This window comes from Athene cunicularia, assembly GCF_003259725.1.
Source record: "Athene cunicularia isolate RWA chromosome 22 unlocalized genomic scaffold, athCun1 chr22_part1, whole genome shotgun sequence".
Taxonomy (NCBI): domain Eukaryota; kingdom Metazoa; phylum Chordata; class Aves; order Strigiformes; family Strigidae; genus Athene; species Athene cunicularia.
Genome location: NW_020799128.1, coordinates 618,952 through 621,029, shown reverse-complemented (window position 1 = coordinate 621,029; position 2,078 = coordinate 618,952). Strand labels below are relative to the sequence as shown.

At 62.0% G+C, this 2,078-nt stretch overlaps 1 protein-coding gene across 1 annotated transcript in view; it reads right to left on the bottom strand.

Moving 5' to 3' along the window:
- Positions 1-2,078, bottom strand: part of LOC113488026 (methylcytosine dioxygenase TET3-like) — a 14,037-nt gene that overhangs the window by 5,694 nt on the left and 6,265 nt on the right. Inside the window, exons 8-9 of the mRNA XM_026863005.1 lie at positions 1,307-1,643; positions 4-930 (exon numbers count right to left, since the gene is read on the bottom strand). Coding sequence (XP_026718806.1) covers positions 4-930; positions 1,307-1,643 — 1,264 coding nt within the window. The remainder of the gene's footprint in view (positions 1-3; positions 931-1,306; positions 1,644-2,078) is intronic.

The window sequence follows — 2,078 nt, the reverse complement described above, 5'->3', positions numbered from 1 at the left end:
TGCAGGGGCTCCACGGTTTCGGCAGCAAGCCCGAGCCACGCGCCGCCGCCTCTCCTGCCAGCACGTTGGGCCACTGCTTCTCCGGCGGCGGCAAGCGCGCGGCGGCGTCGAAGGCACTGGGCTTCTCCCGCCCGCCCGAACCCAGCGCCAGGGCGCTCCATGAGCCCTCCGTCGTGCTAGTCCTCTCGGGGGAAGACATGCCCCGGGACGCTTTGAAAGGGCTCCACCGCTGCTCTGCCCCCCCGCTGCGTGCCGGGACGGCTGGCAGGGCTAAGCCAGCGCCGGGCATGGCCACCGTGCCGGGAAGGGGCTCGATGGCAGGAGGGTCTGGAGGCTCCTGCTTGATGGGCCGGCTGCTGAAACAGTTCTGTGCAAACGACGGCGTCTCCTCCGAGCCCGAGCTAGTCCTGTGCGCCCCGGCCGCCGCCGCCTTCTGCTGGCTGGCGTAGCGGTTCGCCCGCTCGTAGGTGCGCTGGTGATGGTTTTTGCTCCGGACGCTGTGCGGGATGGGCTCGGGGAAATCGGAGTTCCCATAGGTGTGGTTGAGGCTCTCCTGCAACGCCGGGACGTCGGGCTTCTTCTCGTAGCCGTTGCTCACCCAGCTGCTCCCGCTCCTCTCGGGCACCCCGTAATTCAGAAACTGTGAGGGGAACACGTGGTTGCTGGAAAAGCCGTAATACCCAAAGGAGGGAAGCGCAAACTTGGAGTGAAACCCGTTCACGGAAGGCAGATTGGGCTGTGCATAGTAGGAATGGTAAGAGTAAACACTGTTCATGCTGTACGGGTCGGAGGGCCGGCAGCTGCCCAGCACCGAGTAGCTCTCCACCACCGCGTTGCCGTTGTACTTGAAGGCGTTGTAATGGCTCTGTGGCTCCACCTTGATGGAAGGTTTCAGCGGCTGCGGGGGCAGCCCGCTTTTCAACGCCATACCTGCGGGCACAGCACACACACACAGCCCCCGTGACCCACCGGCCGAGGAAGCCGCCGGTGGAGAGCGAGGACCCCAAAAACTCAGCCAGACTCGGAAATCTCACAGTGATGGGGCTTAACACCGGCCGAGCACGGAGGTCAGCAGAGCCCGGCACGCTGGCACCGATCCACACCCGCGCTCCGGGTTGCGGCAAGAGCTCCCCCACCGCACCACCGTCCAGGAAAACAACCCAGGCACCACAGAGATGCCATCCCGCACCCCAAAACACCGAGTGCTCAACGGCACCACCCTGAGGAAGCCCCCAACCGCATCCCTGTCCCCTCAACACCTTCCAGACAGCGTGGGGCGGCAGGACCTCAGCTCTGCCCCCGTTACCTGCATTCTGCTGGAGCATGGGGAGCTCAAGCGCTTCCTGCTTGAACTTCTCCGGCGTCATCAGCTTCTCTTTCTGCAGCTTCTTCTTCTCCGCGGCGGCTTTCTTCGCCTCCAGCTGCCTCTGCCGGCAGGACTTGGCGGGCTCGGGCAGCTTGCGGACCTCGCGGGGGAAGGACGTGAGCACCTGGATGGCCCCGCTGCCCACCTTGGCGTTTTGGTTCTCCTCGCTGCCGAACTCATCCGTGCTGGACATCTTGTAGAGGGGGAGGACGTGCAGTTGCTCATCTTCGGGGATTTTCCCCACCACGCGATTGTCTTCCTTCGTCAGCGTGCAGACCTGGGGGAGCGCAGGGTGCTGTCAGCGCGACGCCGATGAACGTGGCCCGTGGGGGACAGGGCTGAAACCCCCTTATTCCTCGAAGGGGTGTGAAGCCACACTAGCCTGGGACCCCCCCACCCCACCCCGGCCACCAGCCAGTGTTGGGAAACGTCCCGCGGGGTTTGGATTGGGCAAAACCAAACAGGGTCCACGTTAGCACCGTGCTTTAGTCTAGCTGGGGCGGCTCCAGCACCCCAGACCTGAGCTGCTGGGTATGGAGCAGAGGACCCAGAATACAGAGTGTGCAACTGCAGCAGAATTCAGGACGTGTTGCCTCTATGATACTTGTGTACAGTGATTCTCTGTTGGTGTAAAAATCTCAATTGTGGGTTTCTCCTGGGAGATTAGAAATTATTTTAAATTTTTTAAATTTAAAAAAAAAAAAAAAAAAAA